Source organism: Dermochelys coriacea, chromosome 12, assembly GCF_009764565.3.
Source record: "Dermochelys coriacea isolate rDerCor1 chromosome 12, rDerCor1.pri.v4, whole genome shotgun sequence".
Classification (NCBI taxonomy): domain Eukaryota; kingdom Metazoa; phylum Chordata; order Testudines; family Dermochelyidae; genus Dermochelys; species Dermochelys coriacea.
The window spans coordinates 39,840,628-39,864,858 of NC_050079.1; the positions used below are offsets into that span (position 1 = coordinate 39,840,628).

The 24,231-nt window shown below is 51.4% G+C and overlaps 1 protein-coding gene across 3 annotated transcripts; it reads right to left on the bottom strand.

Annotated features, from left to right (window-relative positions):
* Positions 1-2,466: 2,466 nt before the first annotated feature.
* On the bottom strand, positions 2,467-17,405 carry PABPN1L (PABPN1 like, cytoplasmic). 3 transcript variants are annotated; one of them, XM_038368159.2, is made up of 8 exons: positions 17,219-17,405; positions 15,972-16,149; positions 12,295-12,403; positions 10,826-10,893; positions 10,025-10,131; positions 7,940-8,027; positions 7,052-7,197; positions 2,467-4,926 (listed from the first exon to the last, which is right to left on the bottom strand). In XM_038368159.2, exons 1-8 carry the CDS (start codon positions 17,347-17,349, stop codon positions 4,887-4,889), a joined length of 867 nt encoding a protein of 288 aa, XP_038224087.2. In that variant the 5' UTR covers positions 17,350-17,405; the 3' UTR covers positions 2,467-4,886. The 3 variants fall into 3 exon arrangements, with proteins under 3 accessions (XP_038224087.2, XP_038224086.1, XP_038224085.1); XM_038368158.1 differs by having other exon boundaries at positions 2,467-5,329; positions 17,219-17,309; XM_038368157.1 differs by having other exon boundaries at positions 2,467-5,340; positions 17,219-17,309.
* Between the last annotated feature and the right edge of the window lie 6,826 nt (positions 17,406-24,231).

Genomic DNA, 24,231 nt, shown 5'->3' on the forward strand with positions numbered 1-24,231 from the left:
CAGTCCTGTGGTAGCAGAAAAATAGCCACCCCAAGGGCAGAGATAATAGTGTGCATTGTATTTCCAGTTCCAACTTGTCATTTTATCACTCTAAGCCCATTGTATTGATCACATGTAAGAATCTCAATTGCACTGTGCATGAACATACAGATACCTAAGTGGCTGGCAGAGGGGACCCTAACATGACTATCCTGTTTTGGCCAGAAGAAAAATGGTGTGCTAGTGAATTCTCTATTCATTTTCTGGACTACATTGAGGATTGCACACTAACCCCACTAATACCTATCTAACATCCATTAGTCTCCTGTTTTCTTCCCTCAGAATAGGTGAAAGGTTGAAGTAAAAATACAGACCTGCCAAAGGCAGTAGGCATTTGAACAAATTAAGGTGAATTCTTAAATGGAAATCAGATCAGAAACAGGTATATGCATCAAAACAAAGGACTGTACCTATCTCAACAAGGCATATCCTACCTACAGGATGCAAGGTTTTGCAAGCCATTAATGGAACAGGCTTACCAGTACAGGTACACTAGATGGGAGACCACTCCTGAGGCTGGATGGTAGTAGTAAATTCAGGGGATCTAGCACAAGTGCTCATACCATGCCAATGTAACAACCCTTAGAATACAACATGGATAGGTTGCCCTTGTTATAACGGATTCTAGATTCAAAGATTCCAAGGCCAGAAGGGACCATTGTGATCATCCAGTCTGACCTCCTGTATACCCCAGGCCATAGGACTTCCCCCAAAATAATGCCTAGAGCAGATCTTTTAGAAAAACCCCATCTTGATTTAAAAAGAGAGTCAGTTATGGAGAATCCATCACAACCCTTGGTATGTTGTTCCAATGGTTAATTACTCACTGTTAAAAATTTATACCTTATTTCCAGTCTGAAGTTGCCTAGCTTCAACTTCCAGCCATGGGATGGCGTTACACCTTTCTGTGATAGATTGAAGAACCCATTATTAAATATTTGTTCCCCCTGTAGGTAACTATAGACTGTAATCAAGTCATCCCTTAACCATCTCTTTGTTAAGCTAAATAGATGGAGCTCCTCGAGTCTGTCACTATAAAGCATGTTTTCTAATCCTTTAATCATTTTTGTGGCTCTTCTACAAACCCCCTCCAACGTATCAACATCCATTTTTCTGATGTGTTGTGTAGCGACATTACAGCAGCAGCATCATGTACTGATCATCCCTCATGGCAAATGCTGCCAAGATGTCAGGACATTTCCTTCAAGAACAAGTCGTCCTTTCTAACCTCCTCCTCACTAGGGCTGCTGGAGCCTCCTCTCCCTTCCCCTTTCTGAATGTTGGGAGAAGGCAGGAGCCTCTTCTTTTCCACTCCACTATTTCTTCTCTTGGCTTCTTGGAAGGAAAGAGGCTCTGGTCGCTCCTAGCCATATGCTCACTGCTCTCCAAGCTGTCTGGCAACACAGAGTGCTTCTGTGATCACAGCAAGAGAAATTCAAATCTCGAGAGTCCAGGAGGCAGTGACTCAAGGAAACACAGAGTGAACACCAGTGCTGCACAGGATGTATAGTCTAGTCTAAACTTCTCCTGAAAACTCTGCATCAACACCTGGCTGGTTTTCCAAATCTTCTCTCATTCCTTGGAAAGTGGAGAAATTCCTGGGTTTCTCTATCTTTTCCATACTCCAAGCACTTCCTAAGGCATCCAGCTCTGTATCTGCCATAAAATCATTACACATGCTGCAGGGACAATCCTGCATTGATCCTCAGGGGATGGGGAAGATGTGAGCTAATAGAGGTTTTCCTTCTCTGACTTCAGAGGAGCCAATCCTCACTGAGGAGAGGTAGAAGGGAGACAGGAAGCACAGATGTTTGATATTTGCCACACTTGTCCCTGGTATAAGTCTACTGAACACCAGGGTGCATGTGACCTGCATATCTGAGAAGGGACAAACTGTTCAAAAACAAACCCTCTAGTTAAATCACTGCGAAATAGCAGAGAATGATAAATGACATTTGGAAGGGTTTCAAATGCTAGCTTGCATGCCATTCTTGTGGTCTTACTGAATTTGAGGCATCCTGACTATGTCTCTGCCAATCAGAGAGAATAGCTCTGCTTGGAAAGCCAGGAAAACCTGTAGGTCCCTTGTTTGAGAAAGGTCCAACAATGGTTTAACTACAAGTAACAATTAGCTTTCCAGGACAGCGCTGCAGCAAATGAAGAGCGAGCCCTTTCACCTTCTCCTAACACATGCTAACCTGGAAGACCTCGCTTACTCCAACCACTGGAAATTCACTTGGCTCCTGACTATGGGCCAAATTCATCGCGTCAGTGGATATGGACCTATATTATGGTGTTCTCTAATAAACATTTTCTTGTTGCAGTAGGTGTGATTTTCTTTCTGTGGTCTAAGAGCCTTCTAAAGGCAACTAGCTGATTGCAAAGACAGGTCTGCTGTTTTTTCTGCACTTTCATTTTGGAAGAAACTTTTTTAGACAGCAGGATCATTTATTATTTTTTTTTTTAAAAGATATGACAATTAAAGAGTACCTTCTCACAAACAGAACTTGATCAGAGAAATCTGCTCAGCTCAATCAATGCATTTCATCAGTAATAACAAGTGTCAAACACTTCACTCTCCCATTCCCCAGCTCCCCTCCCACCCAAACAAGTCACACCTGTATGTGACTATTTTGATAAACTTTTACACTTAAAAAGGTGAGTTCAATCTTTCCACTTGCCAAGACCAGCATTCAGTGTTTCCTTTTCAACAACGGTCGTTAACAGGTCACTGCCAGGTACTTTAGACCCAAAAAATAGGTTTTGTAAAAAAGGAGTTCTAGGGTTTACAAGATCTACCAACAGAAATGACTTTTTTTTAATCCAATGGGAAAGGTTTGGATTGCCCCTTTAAAATTTGCAACCCAAATTTTGTTGCTTCACTTTCTGGTTCTCCTGAACCAGTCCAGTCTCTCTATGCTCCATTCTAGATAAAGTGCAAATAGTAAACACGTGAGAAGAGTTAGATTTTTGAAATTCAATGATCCAAGGTGTTAACAGGGAGGAAAATCTGTTTCTAAAATAGGTTTCTTATCCTGACAGCGTCCCTTCAACTGTCCAGAAAGCTGCTTTAAGGGTTAGTAATTGCATCAGTTGTAGCTGGAGAAAAGGGAATCCTGACTAAAGATCCTGACCGGTTAGTGCTGGAATTCTAATAAAATGTATTTAAATGTATAACTTTATACAGTAACATTGTTCATGGGATTTTTTTAACCATGTTTTTCTTTTTTAACCAAAAACATTTCCCTTTAAAAATAGGAGCAAGTTTAGAGCTCATGAAAGTGAGATGAATTGCAGTGGCTTGGACCGTACAATGCAGACAGGTGCTGTGTAGGATTTCCCACACAAAACCCCCTCTATGCACTTCCACCTTGATTGGCAATAACCCCTGCTATTTCAGCCTAGGTCTTCAAGCACTGACCTCCAAACTGTGGTCAGTGGGAGAGGAAGAAATAGAGCCTAAGCTTAGACCCACAAAACTCACACTTGTCACTAGAGATTGGATTCAAACTCTGGCCATCAGAAGTGAAACAGTGAGTGCCTGGACTTGCATCACAGCTACAGAACAAGATGGGGAGAGAGAAAGAGTTTGCAGGTAGTCAGGTCTTGTGTAACCCCAGACATTAAAGAAAACACACTAATGTTTAAAGAGAACCAGGTTAGGGGTGCCTTTTCTTCCAGGAGATTTACAGGGCTGAATTCTGCTCTTAGATACAGAAGAGTAGGAGCACATTGAGAGCCAAAACACAGAGTTATGCTCACTCCTCTACCCAGGAGCAGAATCAGGACCACACACTTAGGGGGACAAAGTCCTAATGAGTTATTTTAATTCAACGGAAAAGGTTTGTATTTCCCCTGCAAAATTTATCTAAGACCCTAATGAGGTTTTTACAGTTAAGTTAAAAAAAAAATAAGGCCAGATCTGAATCTAAGTGGTGTCCCAGAATCTTACCCCCACTCTTCTAGAGGGTAGAAGAGATCCTACTTTCCTTGGAGGGTCTTGAGGACCTGCCTTTACTAAAGAAAAGTCAGCATCCATGATCCACAGTACAAGCTGAAGAAGTGAGTCACAGAGAACAAAGTGGAGGCATCTGTTTCTCTAGTCTGGCAGCAGGAGGGGTTTGGACCTTCTCGCACGGTGGCAGCAGCGGGTGGAGCAGAGACATGCTCCTGACAGCTGTACTTCAAGCCGGTCCACAGCTGACTGTTTTGGAAACAGAACATCCTGTAGCTCACTTTTGCTAGAGGGATTGTTTTCCCATGCTCTCCTCTATCCCCGTCGCTCCAACATAGCCCCGTCTGAATGCTCTGCACAGTCCTCCAGAAGCTCCCACCCACATCCCTGCTAGAGCAGTGTCTATAGCAAAAGTGCCAGAGTGCCAAATCTGACTTATATGGAGTCCTAAAATGAAGCCCTGTCCTCCAGTTTCTATAGAATAAGGACAAAGCCGATCTGGTGAACTCTGTTCCTATTCACTGTGAAGAGCGATCAGTGTATGCCCAGAGATCAGTTCTTTCTAGCTTGGAAAATATTGGGTTCAGCAAGAAGGATTTGACATTGTAACCAAACACGGGGAAAGCCTCTGGCTCCTGGAAAGTGCCAGCGTGGCTCTGGCATTGAATGGGGTGGGCACCCAGCTGTGCTAGGGATAGCCTGGCTCCATTCTCCCTCATAACAACTCACCCCTTTAACTGCGCAACATGCAAGTGCACCTTTCCATCCAGGCAAAAATATTAAAATCGTCCACACTTCTCTTTGCCAGGTAGATTCTCTTTAAACCCCTCTCCCATCCCCCACTTTTAAATCCAGCCCTGTTGGAGTCTCCAGCGTCATCCCATCCTTCGGCCTAGTAGGGAGAGTACCACGGCGATAACCTGCCACGACCCCTAGACAAGAACAAAAGCAGTATCAGAAAGCACAGGCCGGCTCAGGCAACGGTCTTAGGTCAGCGATTTAGTCAGTTACCGAATCAAAACTGTGTCTGCTCTTCAGCGTGGGAGAGACCTGCCGTTCGAGATGGCCCGGCTGCCCTAGGCCTCACACAGATGAACGAGCAGCATTCCTGGTCCTCAATATAGCCCAGAGAGAGCTCTTGTCTCCTTGCTCCCAAGCTGCTTCAACTCACAGTGTTATAGCCTGTTCCGCCCGGTGATGGCACCACACGAGACTGACTCGGTCGACTGCTGGTTTCTCATCAGTGGGGCACATGGGCCTCCATAGGCTCACCATCCATTTTCGAGGCAGCGGTGAGTGGCTCTGAAGGGAGCCCCCATGCACTCCTGGGCTGGGCTGGAAGGATGCTGGAGTGAGCGGAATGTACTAAAATTTCAAACTGCAGGGCGCAGGCCTGCCCACAGAACCATTATCTAGCACCCTGTGTCTTCAAAGTGCTGTGCAAGCATTTCGTTAGCACAACCCCACCAGGAGACTGAGGCACAGATGGGGAGGTGACCTGCCAGGTCAGTGGCAGAGCCAGGAGTAGAACCCAGGAGTAGCCAATTCCTAGGGCTGCACACAACTAGCCCATGCTGCCTGCTTTCGCCAACAGCATGGCAGGGCCAAGAGAAATTCCCTATGCCACAGGAATAAACCCAACTATCCACAGTGAGGCTATAAAGCTGAGCAAGCCGTAGCTAGCAATGGGAGCACTTTCATGCTGGAGAATCAGTCCCAGCGCTCATCTCAGTGTGCCTTGAAGCCAGCCATTCTTGGGTCACTAAGGTGGAAGGACATCCACAGGTACTGCACGCCCTGGGCAGCCATCTCCCGCAAGAGTCACTGCTCATTTCTGTCCCTTTCAATTGCAGGAGAGCTGCAGCCCGCAGACCCTGCCAGGGTGCCCGTATTCACATCTGTGCGCGGCTCCAGGCCTCCCGCTTGCTATGTGGACACATGGGTGATGTTAACAGCATGTGACTGCCCGTGGGACCAGGAGAGGAATATGCTTCTAGTGCAGGCTTCTGTCTGAAGTAACATACTCAAGCCCTTAGGAGAAGATTGCTGCAGGAACATGCCCCCCCCCCCGACCCCATCTCTGACCCCATGGGGAACACTACTCTGGTTTTACTGGGGGGAGCCAGAAGTATCAAGGCTCGTGTTGATTAACCCCCTGCCCCTAGCAAGTCCTGTCTGTATTCTTGCACATCCCTGCCTCCTCTTCTAAATGGGACAGCTTACATGGATTGACAATTGGAGCGACTTCGAAATCAGAGTGGAAACCCACCCTGAACCAAGGAAAGGGATTACCGCAGAACAAACACGGGCAGCAGCCAGCCATTAAAACAAAGAGCTCATTACAATAGAGAGGCAGCGTGGGCTAAGGGAGTAAGCATGGCACTGCAGGCTGATTCAATGGCCTTGGTTTTGCTACACCTTTCTCTCCCAAGTTTTCCCACCGAGCGAGGGGAGCACTTGCATAGCTGGCAGTTACCTGGGCCTCGTTTTCACTCCTACATCACCTAGATCTGTTCCAAGCAGGGCCAGGCAGGCCGCCTGGAGACTGAAGTGCCCGCAACCAGTCTAAGGTAGCACTCACACTGTTCATGGCACTGCAGGTAGCCATGGAGGAAAGCTCAGAGAAGAGTCTAGTGCAGATACAGGGAGTGTGCAGCTTTGGGGCAGGTGTCACCACCTGGGTTTGCTCCTTTTGGAAAAAAGGGATAAATACTCCCACCTTCTATTCCCCACGCCCTGGCTGGTGTAAGGGCTCTGCTGGTGTTTGTCCCAGGCCTTAGCCATGGAAAGGGCTAGGTGAGTGCTTTGTGATATTCCCAGCCTCCCAGAGCTTCTGGAGTGCTGACCACCTAGCAGCTGGTCTGATAGGGACAGCCTATGCTTGAGACACCTAGTGACCAGGGAAAATGTCCTCCTCATGCCAATTGCAAAGCTGATTTTGCTAGCACAGCGACAGGCCTGGAGACATCCCACACCAAACCCCTGCCGGGCAGGAGAGCACATGGGATTCTCCATTCTACTGCCGACCTCCTGTCAGCAGGGAACGTTACCGCTCACCTGTACACTCTCCCTCGGGGTCTTGATCTCAGCGCTCCATAGACATTTGCCCTTTGAGGCAGGCCCCCCCTGCTTGGAAAACGGCCCCTGGAGCCCCCACGGTCAGTTGTGCTGATACCTGGCATGTTGGTCCGCTTGGGCAGCACCTGAGACAAGTCAAAGATCAAAGAGTGGCTAGGACCCTACCTGCCCCAATATTTAGAATCATAGAATATCAGGGTTGGAAGGGACCTCAGGAGGTCATCCAGTCCAACCCCCTGCTCAAAGCAGGACCAATCCCCAACTAAATCATCCCAGCCAGGGCTTTGTCTTCCCTCGCAAACTCCCTGTCACTTCCCTCGCAAACTGCACGTCTCCCGCTCGAATCAGAGACAGCATATCCTGGGGTCTTGGTGAACAGACAGCAGCAGCTTCCCAGTCTGGTATGGCAGGGAACAGGGTTTGAAGGTGGCCATGAGTGCTACATTTCCCAGGCCCTCCCTGGCACTGAATGGCCCTCCTGGAGTGAAGCTGGCCCCTTGTCACCAGAGGGCAAGGCCTATCACCAGACGGGGCAGCATCTCCAAGGAGGGAGGCAAGAGGCAAAACCAATGAAACCCACAGCAAAGAAGCTGGAGCCAGGCAGGAGCAGCTCATACCCTGACTCAGGCCTGCATCCTGGGAGACCTGGAGACATAGACTCAGCACTGGGAGGCCTCCTTTTCATGACCCAGAGCCACCCGAACCAAGTACAAACAGCTGTAGCCCAATGATTCATCTCTTGCCCAGCCTGTGGGCCAGGTAAAGACCCCCGGGAAGCAAATTGCGTTTGGCAGGAAGGCGAATCCCTCCCTAGGTTCATGGCACTAGTCACTCCTGCCTCGCACCCGTCGGACCCAGTGTCCTTACCTTGATGACCCGGCCTCTGAACATGCTCTCGTCCAGCTCCACCGCTGCCTTCACAGAGCTCTTGTCTTCAAACTCAATGTATGCATACCTGGAAAGGGAAAGGAAGACAGTGTCCCCTTTGCACTGCAGCATCTGCTCGGGGAGGTCACAACAGGGTAGCCCCCGCAGGTGGCCAGGTAACATCGCAGTCTGCTGCTCAGCATGGGGAGTCTGTCCTGCCACTCTAAAGGCTTTTCCTTCAGATAACTGACTAGGCACCTCTCCAAACAGCAGTGAGAGAGCGGAGGGTAGCAGACCACACGAGACCCTGCTGCACCATGGCTGGCACAGTAGCGATACCTATCACCATCGCTTCAAATTATTCAGGAGGTGCAATCAACCATTAAACAATGTTTAGAGCACGACAGTTGCCAGCGCTCTTTCCCTGGGCTGGAATCTCTCTCACCACCTGGTAAGCCATGCTCTAGACAACCCGGCTAGGCAGCATACAGCCCCGTGCACCAATCTGAAATCGAGCTCGCACCTTGCATTTAAGTGCAGCTCTCGCTAAACAGATGCTATTGAGTCCAGGTTGCGACGGGGACTGGGCCTGCAGCAGAAGTTTATAACATGGTTAGAGCTAGGAAAAGCACATGGAGCTAAGCTTCCCAGGGGATTTTGAATCAAGGGAAATTCTCCTGCTTCAATGACCAAGGAAATCATGCTATAACTCTGAATCCCTGGCAGTCTTAGACTCTGATACTGCAACTGATGGCACTTGGCTGGTCTGCTGGGTCTGCACAGAGCCCCACTGAAGTCAATGGGGATCTGCACGGGCAGTGAATTCCACCCACACGTTCCCGGTGCAGGACTAGGGCCTTCACTTGCAGGCTATCCAGGGCAGAGACCAACTTTGTGGGTGTCCCATAGCACCGAGCACGTTGCCAGCACGTTCAGAATAAATCCGGACTCTCTAGAATGCAGCTCATGACTCCGCTATGCAAGAGGAGAGAAGCAGCAGCCAAGTTAGTTATAGAAATAAAAATACACACCTCTGTGTTATAGAGGGGGGTGTTTACATGTAGGTGGCTAACAGTTATTCTGCTGACAGTGCTGGAGTATGTATGAAGAACTAGCTGGAGAGGCTGTCAGAAAAGCTCATCTCCCCTCCTGAGGGCAGTGGGCTATGGACTGAGACAATACTGAGTGCATTAAACCATTACCTGGCCTGGAATATGATGGATCTTACGCAATGTCCCATTTAATTACTTTGTTCCTCATTGGAGTGTACTCATGAAATCACACAGACCCGCACCCTTGTACAGAATATGCACAATCGCACCTATTGTGACCTTGCTTATGCTAAATCTGAACAGGTGTATGAGACAGAATGGACACGTGCCTCATTTTGCGCAAAATATTATATATATATTTTTAAACGGTCACTTAAAAATACCCAGCCTCCCCGGGTTATATATTTAGGACACATGGCATTTTGTGCAGTGCTGCTGCCAATCCAACAGAGGAAGCTTGTGTTAAGAGCCCAATTGCCAGAGCTGTGCTGACACCATTCATTACATCAGCAAAGTATCGAAAGTTCAGACACGTTCTCTGCAGCGCCTTTCATCCCAGCTTGTGCCAGATGGAACAAGTGCATCGGCAGAGACAGAAACGACATTGACAAGTTTCCAGACAGGGTTTCAAACATCTGTAAGAGGAAGGAGTAAAGCACTGGACTTCGGACGTAACCTCCAAAGCCAGACATGTCAGGTCTGCAGAAGAGCTCTCTGCACCCAGGGTGGGCAGCAATAGCAGAAGAGGACAATGAAACAAACCTGAAAACCTAACCCAAAGCAATGCTGGTCCTGCAGCTGGTTTCCCTGCAGATGCTGGAAGTCAGAGAGAGCTGAGGTTTCTGCAGGGATTTGATGATCCCAGCTAAAGACCGGAGAAGAAATAGGAGTGGCCACCTCCCTAGCTAATGGGGCTCAGGGAAAGGAATTTCTAGAGCAAAGATATGAGGATCATGTGTTGTGTTCTCAGAACATATTCCCCATCCCACCCCAAACTGCCACAATCCAAGGGTCTCTAGAGCACAGCACTGACCCTTTGGGATGTCCGGAGAATTTATCACAGAGGATGGTCACCCGGTTGATCTGCCCACAGCTATTGAAATGGGACTCCAGCTCTTCCGCTGTTCCACCATAGTCCACCTGCAAAGACATCCCCATTCCATTCAGATGCCACCAAGGGCACATGCCCTGCCAGCCAGCCCCAGAACCCTTCCTGTGAAAGTTTGCACCAATCAAGAAGTGAATCGGCTCAGGCTGCATTCATCAGCTTTGGCCTTGTCCTCCCCAAGGATTCTCAGCAAGATGCTCGCTGGCACAGGGGTGACACTGGCTCACAAGGCATCATGTAGACCCCTAGCACCGCAGCAGCTCCTGAGCCTTGGGCTGGCCACTCACTGCACCAGGGTGACGCTCAGCCAGAAAGAATCAGACATTCCACTTGGAAACCTGAAGCTAAGCCATGACCATCCGATCAGGGAACAGAAACAATACCGTGTGGCCTAGCTAATCCAAACAAAGCCACTTGTGTTTTTGAATATCCACAAGAGCCCCAGACCCAGGGTTAATGGTGGAAATTACCAAGCAGATAAGTTTGAAATAAGTTCAAGACAGCGGTTCCCACCCTTTCCCCTCATAGGAAGAGATGCGAAGCACATCAGGTAATGAGTCATTCATCCCTCTGTGCTCCTCGGGGGAGGGCAGAGAGAGAGAGTCTTACGACACATCCCACCCCCAGCCCATTAGCACAAGGAGCAGCAGCTCTACTGAGCTTTCTGCCCTGGGAACATCACCGAAGAGGGGGGTCTCATTGTGGTTTTCGACTTCTCCCACTTACATTGCCCACGTAGATGGATCTCTGATCAGCCTCAATTTTCTCCTCTGTGGTCCTAGGAACAGGAATACCTGCAGAGGCAAGGATTCCTTTGACAGTGCTGTGCAGAAAGAGAGCGACCGGGGGGGGCAGTGGGGTTTCTGGCCAAGGGAGGTTGGTGCTGATGGGAGGGCAACCCTGACAGCCCTAGAGACTGAATTACTCGCCCCTCAGCCCTTCGGAGCAAGAGGTCTCCTCAAAGATGAAAAACAAGGTGTCTATTTATTCTCAGGACATGCTTCCTCCATGTATCACCCCCTGTCATTTCTGTCCTGAGCACCCCCAATCCTCAAATCTGCCAACGTGCCTCAATCCCAATCCAAAGACCACCTCCCCCTGTTCCACTCCAGGGCCTCTCTAGTCATGACAAGCCATGCAGTGGGTGTTACGGACAAACTAGGCAGAGGCCACCGAACTCATTTCACATGTGACAGTCATATCTGAACCATGATCTCCAGAGGTGAGAGCTGAGTGTGTTGATGCCCTGCTAGGCCCAAGCCTTTGTTGAGGGAACCAGTCCTGCAGCCCTCTGTGTTTATTCTCTTCCTCATTTGAGGTCTGTCCCCCTTTGGGAAGGGGAAGCATTACCCCAAACATGCCACATTGTGTCCTTAGAGCATGTCACCACCAGAGAGGCAGTAAGGCCCCCTGCAGAGGGTGGAAGGTACAGGGGGGTGAGGGGTATTTTACAAGGACCTGCCATACAGGCTCAGACCTGTAACCCATCTAGCCTGCCTCTTGGAGTGGCCTGAGCTTTGGAGAGAGGCGCTAGACCCCCTCCCCTCCCCCATTAAAACAGCCAGCCCTGGGGGAAGGATCTCCCTAGCCCCAGGAGCTGGTTCGTGCCCCTAGAGCTGACCTGGCATAGCAGGAATGGCCAGATGATAGAACTTCAACTCTGGAAAGCTCCAGGTGCTTGTACCAAGCCAGCAGCTCTGGCACCAACAGCACTTTCAAAGAACTCTGCACTCACTCCCCAAGCCTCAACACCCCAGGGATGAAAGCTGTATCCATCACTGACTGAGGTTAAGTGACTTGCCCAAGGCCAGGCTCAGGGCAGATTCAGTTGCAGAACTGGGGACAGAATCCATAAGCCCTCACTCTGAGGCCCATGCTCAGTGTCCTAAGCCATGCATAGGGGTCCTCCATCCACTCTCACACAGCGGAGACCCTCCATTCTCCCACTGCCTCCCTGACAATTGTGCCTTCGGAGGCAGACTAGGCCGGGGAGCCTTTGACACTGTCACTATCCTCCCCCACCCCTTGGCTAATGGGGACGTGGCACTGGCTGTCCCTTGAGGTCTCAACCATGGCAGCATTTCGCCCTGTGGTAGGAAATCCTGTCCCATGTTCCTCCCAGGTGTAACTCCAACCCTCAGCTTAACACCTCCCCTTGGGAGCCAACCCTGCCCCGGGGAGCGGCAGCTCCGTACCTGCCTGCGATCTCAGGATGAGGTGGTTCTTGGCCTCAGCCTGCAGCTCCTTGAGCCGCTCATCCTCCTCCTCCATCTCACGGACTTTGGCCTTGATGGCTTCTAGTTCCTGAGCACGAAACCCAAGAGGCTGAGCACGTGAGAACCCAGTGCAAAGAGACCCCAGGGGCAAATCCCATTTCCTCCCACCCGGCATCCGTCTTGTCTGCTCAGCGTCAGCTCTACAGGTCAGGGCCTATCTCATGGGGGGGGTGTCTTTGCAGTGCCTGGCACGATGTGGTCCCGAGGGCGACCATCACACACACACACACACACACACACACACACACACTCCCCCACACCCACACACCCCACTCCTTCGGGATGGAGGCCAGAGATGGCATCTCCCAGAGCCAGGCTTCATCCTGGGATCTCTGAGCAACATACAAAACTCCATTAATAAAGCCAGGGAAGAATTACCCCCACTTTGCAGGTGGGGAAATGGAGCTACAGAGCAGGGAGCAGCCCTGGGGATGTCCTAACCACTAGGCAACCCTGCTCCTCTGCCAGTAATCACTGGAAGCCCTGGCAACACAGCCCCCCCGCAGCCTGTCTCCATCACTGCCTGGCTCACTCCATCTGCCTGGGCCACTGTCATGGCAGAACAGGGGTGGGAAGGTCGGGTCAGCTGGGGAAGGATGGCAGGTGCGTGTCAGAAGTAAAGGGCCAACTCCTACCCCCTGAGATGGGCAGCTCCTGTGGGAATCCCCTCAGGCTCGCACTCCTGCAAGATGCTAGGGGCAGGTAGGGCCCAGCAGCAGGCCGGTTCCACCTTCTGCTGCTGTCTCCTTCCTTGCCCCATGAACCCTGGCTGCTGGCCTGAGACAAGGGAGGCTGCTGGGAGCAGCTGCTGTCTCCCAGCTCTGCTTCCTCTGGGGTTTATTGAATCGCCTCCAAGTGTCTGGATACTTTCCCCATCAGGGGGTTATCTCTGGGGGGTGCCCTTCACCCCCCATGCTCACCAGGAGGGCCTGAGCCAGTGCTCTGCTCACCTGCATTCAGCTCCACCAGCCCCAGCAATGCACGCAGCAGGGGACGCCCTGCACTGCAGGAGCTGCGGCTTTGCTATTCCTGGCTCATCCTGACTCGGACTCCTAAGTCCCCTGCAGGGGAGAGGGTAATAACAGGAGCAGACACTGCAGTTAGGCCTGACTAAGGTGCCCATCATGGGTGGCGGAATGCAGCCCGGCACCAGCGGCCAGTCTGGTTGGTTTGGGGAGGTCTCACCCTCCATCCCAGTGCATTAGGCCAATGACTGGTGCTCAAAGGAGCTAGGGCTGCATAACTCTTGGGTGAAAGGCTGGAGACGTTTGTCCTGAATTTAGCCATCCTCCCCCTCTAGACACTGGGCTCCGCTCGTGGGCAAAGATGTGTAGTTACCACCGGTCCAGGTCTGCCCGCTTAAGGTGCCGCCTTTCCCAACATGGGGACCCTCCCATGGGGGAAAAAGGGGTGTGTGTGCAGCCAGCTGAATCCTGCATACCTCTCCCCCACCAAGGAATGCTGCCAGGGGAATTGCATCCAAAACTTGGGACTGGGGCCATAGAGCAGAAGTTCTGAGGTATGGGTTGAAAGGGATCTTGCTGCAGGGGGGGAGGGAGATAAAGGACTGGCTTTTACCTGTAAAATGGGCTCATTTGCACAGATGCTTTTAATAGGGCAGAGGCACGGCTTATTTTTACCCAGGCTTTGGAAAGGTCATGACATTTGGGTCCAGCGAACCCCCAGGAGAAGCAGCCTCTGAGCCTGGATTCTGCAGCAGCGTTACGGTTTATTTATCAGAACCCTACCGGACGTGGTCATACCAAGCCCTCCGATAAAGGCTGCAGCCCGAGTGCATTGGGCTCACTCACCTCCCATTGCAATGCACTCATTCCAGGGTGGGGAAGGGGCTTGGTGAGATTGTTAATTAAAAAGGAGACATTTCAGCTCCATATTTAAGCTTTGGAAAAACAAATCTAAGATAAAGAGAATTGTTTCTCCCCCAGTTCCAGCGCAAAGTAGCATTTGCTTGGAAGCAAACCCTTTCCTGCAGCATTGATGAATATTTGTAGGGAGCATCGGGGCATTGCGGGAGAAAGCACGGGACAGCGGGGGAGAACAGCACTGGGATAGCACAGGAGACCTGGAAATGTAAGACTGGCTACAAAGAGAAATAAGAGATCAGTTTAGTTGCACAAACCAAGCCAAGTACCCAGCACTAATGGTTCAAGTTGCACAACCTGAAGGGTGAACGTGACGTTATCAGCTTTGACACTTAGGGGCCAGGACATTTTAATCATATTTTACTATTAACTTTAAGACATTTCTGTGCATTTGAGTCTCTTTTCCAGGGTTATTTATGTCCCCCCACCCCAAAGTCTGGTCACTGGTTCACACCCTCCTAGGAGGTGCGTAGTGTGTCCTTGTTTTGGAGTGGCCCTCCCCGCAGCCAGCCAGCGCTCTACCCAGTCTCACATTTGTTGAGTGACGTCATCTGGGGTTTGATATTTATCAAGAGTAGGAACAAACCTGGTTTATTGCTGGCCTGATAGTAGCACTCAGTGGCACCAGGTGCTGCACGTCTGCCTGTCAGCCCCATCCTAAAGAGCTTACACTCTCGGGTCTGTCTTCACTGCGGAGTTAGCCTGGGCTCTTAGCCGGGGGCTGCCCCCTCCCTCCCGTCCACACACAACGCTCTCTCACCCGAGTGCAGTGGTGCTTTCCTCCGGGGCTAGCTGGACAGGCTGGGCAATAGGCTAGAGCTCGGGTGCTGCTTTCACTTGACCTGGTAGGCAGTGTACTTTGCAGTGAGGACACAGGCTAGACCTGCTGAGCTGAGATCCTCCAATGCCCTCCCGCAGTTCTTCCTCCTTGAGCCCAGAGGATGACAAGCTCCCTCCCAGTTCATTGGGAATGAAGCAGAGCGGCTCAGCAGCACAAGGGGATGTGCCCCCAGACGTCTTAGCGATGCCCCCCGAAGAGCCCAGCATCCGCAAGGCTGCAGTAACTCAGGTAGGGCTTTGCAGTCTGGCTGCTCACGCCTGACCAATCTAACCGAGCGCTGATGGCCCGAGCAAGCTCTGCAGCAAGGACACAGACAAAGGGTATGTCTGCACCGCAAGCGGCAATTCAAAACCAGGTGTATTCGTGACTTGGGTTAAAACATCAGTGAAGACATGGCAACTCTTTTCAACTGGAGTTAGCTGCGCTGCCCCACAAACTTCAGCTGGAGCAGCTTATCGGAGTTCAAGCAGAGTTGTGTCTTCCCTGCGATTAGCTAACTGTGGTTAGCTAACCTCAGTTAAACACACCCTTTTTTGCAGCAGCAGTGACAAGTGACTTGCCCAAGGTCCCAAGGCAGGCCAGTGCCACAGCCAGGACCAAAACGCAGGTGTCCCAAGTCCTCCCTTGTCCAGTGTCCCAGTCACCAGCCCATGCTTTTATAAAGCATCAAGGGGATGAAATTAGTGCCACAAAATCACATTCAGCCAACCAATGAATCACACTGCTCCTGAGCCTCGAGGGAAAGGTGTAGCAGAACCCCACCCTGCATCACCACTGTAAAGCAGGGGGAAGGGGGGTTCCCCTCTTGCCCCATGGCAGGTCCCTGAAAAGACATCAGTGGTTGCGGCTCAGCGCTCTAGACACATACTCACCGGGTCCAGCACACCCAGCTCCTCTGCGCTGTCCCCCTCCAGCGGGCTCAAGTCTGAGTCTTCGTCCGCAGCCTTCTGCCGAGCTGCCATCTCAGCCACGTCCCAGGATGAATCCACCCTGGCCAGGGACGGTGGTGGGTCCTGCCACCAGGCCGCAGAGGGGTCCAGAAAGAGGGCACTTTATGGGAACCATGATAGAAACAAAGAGAGGTTTCAAATGACATTTAAGCAGCTAGAGACGCCGGGTTCCACTGAGATGCTGAAGCACTTTCCATGTTTTCACCTACGCTCCCCCCCAGACAAATTCACAAAGCCCCCTCGTTATCCTCCCTCAATTCCCTACTCTGCCACGGGCCCGACACAAAACTTGGCCCTGGTGTGCCGAGAGCACGGCCCCTCGTGCTGATCAGGACAGTCACTGTTTCCTTGCGCTCCCCCTTTGGTCTGTCTGGCTCCCTCTGTTAAATCTCTTCTCTTATATTGAGCTTGTCAGCTCTTTGTCCAGCCCCTGGCATACTGGGGTCCTGGTCTATGACCCAGGCGGGCTCTTAGGTACGATGGGAACACAAATCATCAATACGACTAATAATCTTGCAGCTTCATCGGGAATCTTGCCACTCTTGGTGTTTTGCCTAAAGCCCCAGCTCCTGGAGTCGTGAGGGTTACAGGAAAACTGCAACTTACATTTTTTTAAAGTAAGTCCGGCTGCTGAGAAAAGCAGGGCAATGGGAGCTGGGGAGAGCCAGAAGGCAAATAAAGAGAACCCAATGCTGATTATTTTTTAAAATCTCATGAGCATCTCATGACACCCACTCCTGAGTTCTAAGCGCTTGGGACTAGATATGCTGCAGCACCTTGCACGTACAACAGCTCTGAACAGGATAGGAGCCATGTATTTTCCAGGCCAGGCCAGTAGTGAGCCATCTGTGTGCCCCTAAGCAAAGGCAGGGCAGCCTTGGCTTTTTGGAAGGCTTCAGACTCACCATTTGGGGCAAACTGTTCCCCACCCATCCCAGGTCCCCCTAAAGCCACAGGTTTGGCGCCGTCACTGAAACATGGCTGGGGCAACCATAGCCCTTTGCATTGCCAGAGCACAGGCCTGAAGTTATAATTAGGCAAGTGGATGATTTCACCAGTGCCCGGGGCAAACCAGTCCAATGTCACCAGCACTGGAGGAACAGAAAACAACAGGCAGATCTGGGGGACACCCCATTCCTGCAGCAGGGGGACCCCACTCCACCCTTTACCTTGCTTGGAAGCCAAACATTTTGAGTGCTCCCCTTCTCACAAACAAACAAATCAACCCACTGTAGGGAATCTGGAGACCAGGAGGAAGCTGCACCTGGGGCAGCCCCTGCCAGCTCTCTATTTGATACATCAGCAGCCAATCGCAGGCAGCGGTGACCCACCCAGGGGCGGAGGGGTCCCAGCCCAGCTGGTGTGAACACCAGAGCTCCCCGCTGGAGGGTGTCAGAGCAGCTCACATGTGCATAGGTTCCAGCTGCTGGGGGAGCTAGCTTGGCAGTACAGCTCCTTGGGTAGCAGCTTCTGTGCTTCAAAGCAGCAGGTTGGGAGTTCTAGACCTCTGGTGACTAGCTAGCTGGTCACAAGAGTGTCCTCCCCTGCCTTATTATTGGTGGTCACTTTACAGCTCCCATTCCCCTCTGGTTTCAGAGTAGCAGCCGTGTTAGTCCGTATCCGCAAAAAGAACAGGAGGACTGTGGCACCTTAGAGACTAACACATTTATTTGGCATAAGCTTTCATGAGCTACAGTTCACATGCATCCGATGAAGTGAGCTGTAGCTCACAAAAGCTTATGCTCAAATAAATTGATTAGTCTCTAAGGTGCCACAAGTCCTCCTGTTCTTTTTGCATTCCCCTCTGAGTTGCTTGCAGGTAGTGTCACTGCTACTTCCCGCCCTGTAAGGGTGCACTGATGCATTTCTGCCCAGGGCTTTTGTGGATGGGAGGCTTAGGTGGTGGAGGGAACTGAATCATTTTACCTCTCCCCAGGAGCCTGCCTTTGAATCCAGACTGGCTCTCACCGAGATGTGCATGGCCCCCGAGGCTGCAATGGGGATCCCTGCCAGCTGGAGTGGCCGTGCATTGGCAGAGCTTTGTGTATGTGTCTGGGATGCCCTTGGTTTGGGCCTCAATCCAGGGAAGCAGGTGTCAACTTCAAGCATCTGAGCAGCCCCACTGGGTTTAACGGGATTACTCACCTGGTGCTTTAGTGCACGGCTGGAACAGGGCCTTGGACTCTGCTGTCCCAGCCCCACAGCCAATACTGCTCTGGTAAGGAGCCTTTCAGCCCAGCATTTCCAAGCCAGTCGCCAGGGCATCTGCCCGTGTTTGACACCAGTGCACGGCTCTGGGCCCTGCACAGAACATTGCTGGCCCTGAAATGAAGCTCACCTCCAGTAGTTTTCGTACATAGACATTTAGTGTCCATGGCATTGCGAAGCTCCCCTCTACTGGCAACACTGGGGAGAGGAGGACAGGAAAGCAATGGGGGGCTGCATGTCAGGACTGAGATGTATTGAGTGAGGCTGCTGCGGTTCACCCCAGAGGTGGGTGCCCCTCCACGGTGGAGGAACCAGCCTGCTATACACAGGGCTTGATTCACCTGAAGCCAAAGTAATGAGGCCTGTAGGTCCCAGTAGTGGCAAGCCCCCTGGCGGGGGGCAGAGCAGTACAAAGTCCGTCCGCCCTGCTCTGCAGTGAGTAGTGCTGGTTGAGCTGGGGGCATTGGCCTGGATGCCTGGGGACAGGGAGGGGGGGCGAGTGCAGTGGTTCACCACATCCCTAACACCCTCACAATCGGCTCAGCCCTTCCTCAGGGGAACCAACACGGCCTGTCCTGGCCTGTCCAGGGGTGAATCCCTCTCCCCTGAAATGGGCCCACTTCCTGCTCCCATTCCCCTTCCCCAGCTGCACTCCTCCTCCGTTTGCTGGTGCCAGCCCTCCAGCTGGTGGCTCTTGTTTCCTTTCCTCCCCCGCCTGGAGCAGCAGCCCCCTGCTCGTTTCCAGATGTTTTTATCTGCTGCAGCAGCTGGCAACAAGGAGATCCAGAGGTGGTGCCAGCAACATCTGACTGTTGGGCTCTCTGGGGACCCACCAGCAGGTGCCCCAGGGGGCGCAGTTTGAGGATGGGGCTTACATGGGAGTTTGTCCGTACGTGCAAAGCATAGGAATGCATGCTTGGCGGGGGGTAGGGGCTGCATTGCAATATGCCTGCTCTTAGCTAGGGATGGCGCAAAGCCAGACCCCTTTGGGATTTCAGTGGGGGGTTCACCCATCGAAGCCAGCAGCTGCCCCTGCGGTTTGGTTGCTGGGCCGGAAAGGGTCTCCTCTATGCCTGGTTTGGGTGTGACCAAAGTCTTGTACGCGGGTCACTGTTTCAAATGCAGGATGACTTGGGAGAGGTCAGAGCTGGCTGGTCTGAAGCCAGACTCCAGTGCGCATAACTGGAGCCCTGCCTGACCCAACCCCAGACACTCACAAGAGCTCGTCCTCAGCCCAGCTCTGGTACCACGGGCCTTGCCCCAGCCTTGTTTCATCTGCAAAGAGCAAAGCTGAATGCCGGTTAAGTTAAAAGGGTGGAACTTTATTAAACCCTCTGCTCATGCGGCTGAATTGCTTCCCCTGTTCTGCTGGTGTCCCCATAAAACCAGAGAGTCCCTCCAGGGAATGCTGGCCCTCCAACCCCGGTCCCACTGATCAGGATACAGTCCTCACCGCTGTGAACAGGGGAAGTGGCCGAGCCATTCTGATTCAAGGTTTTCAAAAGCAATGAGTGATTTTGGAGACCCATCTTGAAACATCTTAAAGGGTCATGATTACCAGTGGGTGGGGGATCAACGCTGCTTGAAAACCAGGCCTCTTAAAAGGATCTCACACTGGGCACCAGAATCATTGGTCACTTGAAAATTGTGGCCTTTATGCTGGGTACAGCCAAGATACACTGACAGAACCCAACTCCCCCCCCTCGGCCTCCTGGTTTGGCAAATCACTGGGGGAGGAGGGCCGGGGCAGAACAGAACACAAATCACAGCAGCTGATACCCCTGGGTGATATTAAATTGTCTTTATTCCACGGATACAGAGTTAAGAACAGACATAACCTGAATCATAATGTTTACATCTTTCACAGGTCAAACATACAGTACACTTAGAGAAAGCAGGGAACCGCGCGGGGAGGGGGCAGCATGCCAAAAAACCTCCTATCATGTCGTCATGTCTCTGGAATGGCCACGGAAACCCACAAACAGCAGGGAACGGGGTGGAAGAGGGGTGTGCGTGATTTCTATTTTCTCCCCTTTTTAAACTCTTTTTCCACGCACGCTCATCAGTCTATACAAGCGATGCCTTCCCCCACCCCCCTTTAATTCAAGTATTGCACGGTTTTACGAGTCAATCGCCTCCCAGCCCCCTGATACTGGCACTCACATGGGCCTGGCAGGAGCAGGTTATTGGTTTCTGACAGGGCATGTCAGCGGCTTTCGAGACTTTCGGCAGAGTCACTTCAGAGATGGGGGAGCAGGAGCAGAACTGAGAGTGGGTCACATCCATTCCTGGGGCTCAGCAAAGTTACACTCAGGCTGGGCTGAGCAGCTTGGGCTCTCCTGAATTGCAGGCGGTTGGCTGGCTGGCTCACACCCGGGCTAGGGACAAGGAAATATGCAAGGAAGGGGGAAATTCTGGGAGCACCTGGTAGGTTTTTTGTTTGTTTGTTTTTGGTAAGTAATCAGAGCAAATTCTCCTGGATTGCTGCTGCAGAGCCGCCTTTCAGAGGCTCAGACGCCAGATCTGGACGGGATCCCAGAATCTGCCGCTCTGAAGAGGCTTAGCAGAAAGTCTGAGAACCTGGGTTTGCTCTGTATTTATTTTCCCTGGGCTGTGTTTATGTCTGTTTTTTTGACACCCCAAGCAGGGGTGTCCTGCTGCTGTTCTCCAAAGCAATTGACAAGCCAAGAGATGGGCTTGTTAAAAGAAACATAAACACCCTCCGGCTCCCCCAGATTTGCCCCACATAAAACCACCAGAGCTCAGAGATGGGAAGAAGGGTCCCTCCTACCAGGGGGCAGGGATTGCAGCCCAGGAAACTCCTTCTCCTCCCATTCATTTCTGTAACTAGTGTACACATGAATTAAACTGAGCCTGGCTGAAATACCCACCCACCTCAGGCAAGCACCCCACCCTCAGCACAAAGGCCACAAAATTGGGTGGGGATGTCCATAAAGAAAAAAGAGGATTGTAAGAAAGAGGAAGAGAAGACTGGAGTACAATGTGTGTGTGTCTGTGTACATGTACAAGGAGTGTATGGTGAGTTCAAATGGGGGAATGGCCGGGAGCAAGACAGCTGCCCCAGCAGCACTGGCTCTGGTTTGCTCCTACAGAATTGATCGCACCCATGTAATTTCTGCCTGTGTTTGCTGGTAAGCGTGTGACCGGAAGGTTGTTTCTGGCAGTCTCAGGGGGACTGACTCCCCTGTGCTGTAACTGACTCAAAGTACCCTAGGTGTGGGCTGGGGGTATCTAAGCCTTTAGACCCAACCAACTGGCATTTAAGAACCGTTGGTGCAGATCGCAGGTGCACCCTGAGAAGTGCTCCCAACACCTGCCTCCCCAGGGAGACGCACACTTGGTGCTTTGCTGTTCACCCCGCTATGCCCGTCCCACGCTCCCCTGACCCGGGAGGCGGGAGCTAGGCAGCCTGACTCCCGCTACAAAGATTGTGCCTGAGCAGGACCTTGCTGCCGGGACTTCAGAGACAAGCAAGAAAGATTGGTAGGGGGCTGGCAGGATTAATGGAGGAGGAGAGATGAGAAGAGCTAAGCAATGAGGAAGGATGGAGGGATACGATTCAAGCCCTACTCCACATCTATTTGATAGGGGGTAAAGCACCAAGAGAGAAATCACCTCAGCTGCAAGAAGAGAGTGTAACTAGCAGCAATGGGATGCTATTAAGAAAGGGAGAATACAGTCTATCCAGAAAACCTGGCAGTGAGACGTGGCAGACCAGGGAACAAAACCCCGTCACTTGGTTATTTAAAACAGGACTAAGCAAAGCCCCAGTAAATGTACCATGTGGAAGAGTCTTGCCTGGACCCTGGCATGATCTGAACAGATCCTAAGGGAGTTCTTTCAACTCTAACATCTAGGATCACCAATGAACCCTGGCCAGCCAATCCAATGGCTGTGTCCGACACTCGTGTGCTGGAGCTGCGCTGGCATGAGGTCCCTGGGGTGCGGCTCTGCCCGGCTGGAGCAGGGCAGATGGGAGTTGCTTTGGTTTCAGCTTGGATTTCAATTTGGAAACTTGAGGGATGGGCCCAAGTTAAAGAGCCCTCCATGGAAATGGGTCCGCAGTGAGTCACGCTTAAAGCCAAACAAAATCCCCATCTCGCTGTCCCTGTGTCAATAAACTGCTCGGCCCTTCGGGCACATGCTCTACACCCTCTGATCATATGTGCAGCGTAGGGCTGGAGCTCCAGCACCAAGAAAGAACCTAGCATCCTCAGGAGTGACCTGCAAAACATGCCTGCTTCCCTCTGCCCCATGGAAACAAGAAGGTGACATGAACGAATGCACTGCCATGCCGGGCTGAGACACACATTTATTGCAAATGATGAGCCAATCCTGCAGAAAGCCACATGCCCAATGACGTCAATGGGATTGTAGGACACAAGGTGCCACCTGAGATGGCACCTTTTGGGCTGTCCCGGATCCCAGATACCTTTGTGCTGAGCTGCCTGGCGTTGTTCTGACCCCACCCCCTCTTTAGCTACAAAACCATCCATCATCCCTGCCTGGGGTTGGGCGCATCCCCTGTTTCTCTCTCACTGCTCCATGGCTGCTGGAAGGAAAACAGCAGGTGCCCCACCCCCCACAGTCCTGCTGCTGCCCAGGCAGAACTGCCACGTGTGGAGGGTCACCCAGGTTAAATATCTCCTGGCACGGGCTGCGGGAAGGGCAAAACATTGGCCCTTCCTTTTCTGATCATCTCCAGCGACTTCACAAAAAGATGCCCAAAGAGCCACCATCCAGGAGAGAGAGAGAAATATCCCACTTTTCCCTACACCTGTCCCCCCAGTAATATGCACGGGGACAGTTCCTGGGCCCAGGAGCGTCAGCATTCCCCGGATTTTTGGCCTAGGTTAAGTTCCTTTTCCTACACAATCTGGGCCGCACTGTAGCACTAGGATCCCTGCCATGAGGCAGGGTGGATATGCCGTGGAGTGGGCTAGATTCTGCTCTTAGTGACATCCCTGCAAACTCCATGGAGACAAAGCACTTGCAGGGAAGTCACTGAGAGCAGAATCTGGCTCACTGCAAGGTGTACACACACACACACACACACACGCACACACTACACAATCTAACCATGCTGCTTTGCCCCAGTGATTTAAAACCTGCTGACATGGCCGTGGCTGAGGTTGCTGTTAATTCTCCCAGCTGTTGTATGTTCCACTGGGAATAACATTCCCAGGCAACGGGAGGCAGAAGAGAGAATCAGGGATTAGCAGGACACAGGAGGATGCGGTGACCCTGAAAAGCCCACACATAAGAAAGCTTTGACTGAGGAGTTTAGCAAGAGCATCTCACAATGAAAGAGCCTGGAACCGCATGCATCCTCTAGCCCTACCCAGGGGAGCCAGAGAGTGGTTTTCTCTATTGCTGCCGCCTGCTTTTCTTTGTGCCATCCTCTTGCCCACAAGAGTTACTGCCTGGGAGCTGAATGCTCCCACTGGTTTTTTGGCCACTGAAATACTCTATTTTAAAGATTTCCAGTTTGGACTTCTGCAAGAGGCTCCCCTCACAATCACCTCTCCCCTCCCAGAGCTTTTGGTTTGAAGGCAAGCTTATTGAGTTCTTTTAAAATGGGGTTATTTCCTTTCTATACAATTGTCGTCTGTGTTTTTTAAGCAAGTTGGAGGTAGAGCGGCAGGGTCCAGATGCTGAACAGATGTGACATGGATGGGACAGAGAGGTGGCCAAAATTCAAGCACAAGAGGAGGTTTAGAAAAATAACAAACACTAAGAATGGCAGGACGAACCCTGCGGGTAATTACATCTGAAAACTCTTATATATTACCTCTTTTCATGAAATATAAGAAAAATAGACAATATATATATATCACTTGATAAATAAACACAACAATTGTTCTTAGGGCGAGTGTTGCATGTCAGAAAACCAGGGTCAGAACCTAACGCTGGATGAATGAGGCTGCGGAAGGAATCAAACAGAAGCTACGAA